This window comes from Benincasa hispida, chromosome 5, assembly GCF_027475165.1.
Source record: "Benincasa hispida cultivar pf3 chromosome 5, pf3_genome.v1.1, whole genome shotgun sequence".
Taxonomy (NCBI): Eukaryota; Viridiplantae; Streptophyta; class Magnoliopsida; order Cucurbitales; family Cucurbitaceae; genus Benincasa; species Benincasa hispida.
Window position 1 is genome coordinate 37646464 of NC_143482.1, and position 2389 is coordinate 37648852.

Genomic DNA, 2389 nt, shown 5'->3' on the forward strand with positions numbered 1-2389 from the left:
GATCACCCGAGAAACTGCGTTCGCGTTATACTTGGCGTGAGCACAAGAAAACTTGTGATAGGACGCATGGTCATCGTATACATTTGTTAACGCATAGTCATTCCAACGCATGATAAACAACGCATACTTTAAGAACATGCATCGCATATTGCGTCCATGAAATTTTAGTTGTCGAGTAATTGACATCTAATTTCCCGTCACCAATGCATAGGCATAACCAACTATGCTTTTTCTTCACGAACAACATTGGCGCCCTCTATGGTGACACACTTGAACGTATGAAACCCTTGTCAAGAAACTCTTGCAACTGGGTCTCAAGTTTTTTCAGTTCTGCTAGAGCCATTTTATAAGGGGCTTTAGAGATATGGGTGGTGCCTGGTTCCAACTTAATAGTGAAATCTATCTCTTTGTATGGTGGCAACCCTGGTAGATTCTCAGTAAAAACATCTGGGTACTCCCTCACAATTGGCTCAGACGACAAGGCGACTTCAGGGTCTCTGGTATAAACTACACTAGCCAAAAGACCCCAAGCACCCTTGCTAATCATCTTTCTAACTTTTAAAGCTGAGACTACCCGAGGTAAAGCCTCAATCTTAGCTCTTCTAAACTTAAAGCTAGCTCCCACATGTGAGCTAAAGACAACCTTTTTATGAAAACAATCGATGATGGTATGGTTGGTAGCCAACCAATCCATGCCTAAATTAACATTAAAATTTATCATATCCAGGACTAATAAGTCACATCCAACATATGCTCTACTATTACAAGCTGACATACTTTTACCATCTGGGACAAATGAATAACATCTCCAGATGGAGTAGAAACTAACAACATATAACGCGATGACTCTAATTCTATACTAGCATGCTTCACTTCACAGATGATATGAACGAATGCGTCGAACCAGAGTCAAACAATACTAGAGAATAATGTCCCAGAATATGGAGTGTACCTGTCACCACTGAGTTTGACTTTTCTGCCTCCCTGAGTCATAGCATAAACTCAACCATGTTGTTGCTATCGATTTGAACTCCGCTGCTGAGAATTCGGGGACTGACCTCTACCACCTCTAAAACTATCACTAGGGCATTGGTCAGCCATATGTCCTGCCTGCTTACACCTTAAGCAAGTCTCTATACCAATCAAAAAACACCCCAAGAGCTTCCCACATGATTTACATAACGCGTTCATCAGGCATTGTAGTTAGTTGGACCTGCTTTCCCTAAGAGGCTTGTCTCTTTAGACCCCTTCGAAATTAGAAGCTTACTGCTTGATATTTCTCGATGGTTTATCTTTGTTCTGGCTCTTTGTGGAGGCTCTAAAGCTCTCTGATTTTATTTTCTCTTCTGACCCGAGGTGGGTTCTATTGCCAAAGACTTTAGAAACTAAAGCCTCGATGGGCAGCCTACTCGTGTTGTTGCACAAAATGCTACTGCATAAGTAGTAGGCTCAAACGCTTGTATGATGCCTCACACCCCATCTTAAAGTCCCTGAACAAATCTCTCAACACCCTTTGCTTCAGTGGACACCAAGTCGGGGGTGAAACAAGACAGCCTATCGAACTCCTCCTTATACTCTTCCACCATCATGGTCTCTTTCTTTAGATTCATAATTTTTTCCTACTTGTTATTGAAGGAACTTTTTTTTACAGAGAACCTATGAGCGAAAGCGGATTGTCCAAATCCCATTTTGATTGAACGCATATACTTACAGTAAACAGAACAAATTATGCATCAAAAACTAAATTACACTATGCTTTTGAATAAATAAACAAGAGTTTAGAGATTATACCTTTGACGAACTCTTCTTCAAGTAAATACCATGAGTGTTCACGAATGTGTCGAACAATACAAACTCCCTCGAACAACAGCAAGCAACAACGAAAAGTCGAACCAAAAAGGGACACTACCACTTAGTGACCTTGGCTCTCGGTGTAAGGATCCAGAAGTGGTGGGCTCTGGCTAATTTTGGTTAGAGGGGAGTTTGGAGTTGGGGGAGGAAGACGATCAAGGAAGACAAAAACTATCGTATAGCAAGAATCTCTTGATCGTTTAGAGATGATAGTCTATCACATAGGCTCTCCAAGCAATTGTGTAGTACCTCTCTTAATCATGAATGGCTTGTCTCCTCAATAACTAAAATCACATTTTATTTTTATTCCATTTTGCCATAAACTGAATAACTCACCACTAAGGGTGGTTAGAGAGAAAAAAGGTTTAATTATCAAATAATTAATAATTATAAATAAATATGATAACCAACTTATCATATTATATTTATAACCTATAGTTTTAATATTGCATCATATACAATACATAAACCATAGTTCTTTCTCTCCATTTTATGACATTTTATATAAATCATATTTATATTAAATTTAACAACTATG

At 39.0% G+C, this 2389-nt stretch overlaps 1 protein-coding gene across 1 annotated transcript; it reads right to left on the bottom strand.

Moving 5' to 3' along the window:
• Positions 1-256: 256 nt before the first annotated feature.
• LOC150036093 (uncharacterized) lies at positions 257-694 on the bottom strand. Its single transcript, XM_090313564.1, has one exon. The coding sequence runs from the start codon at positions 692-694 to the stop codon at positions 257-259; it is 438 nt and encodes a 145-aa protein (XP_090169690.1).
• Between the last annotated feature and the right edge of the window lie 1695 nt (positions 695-2389).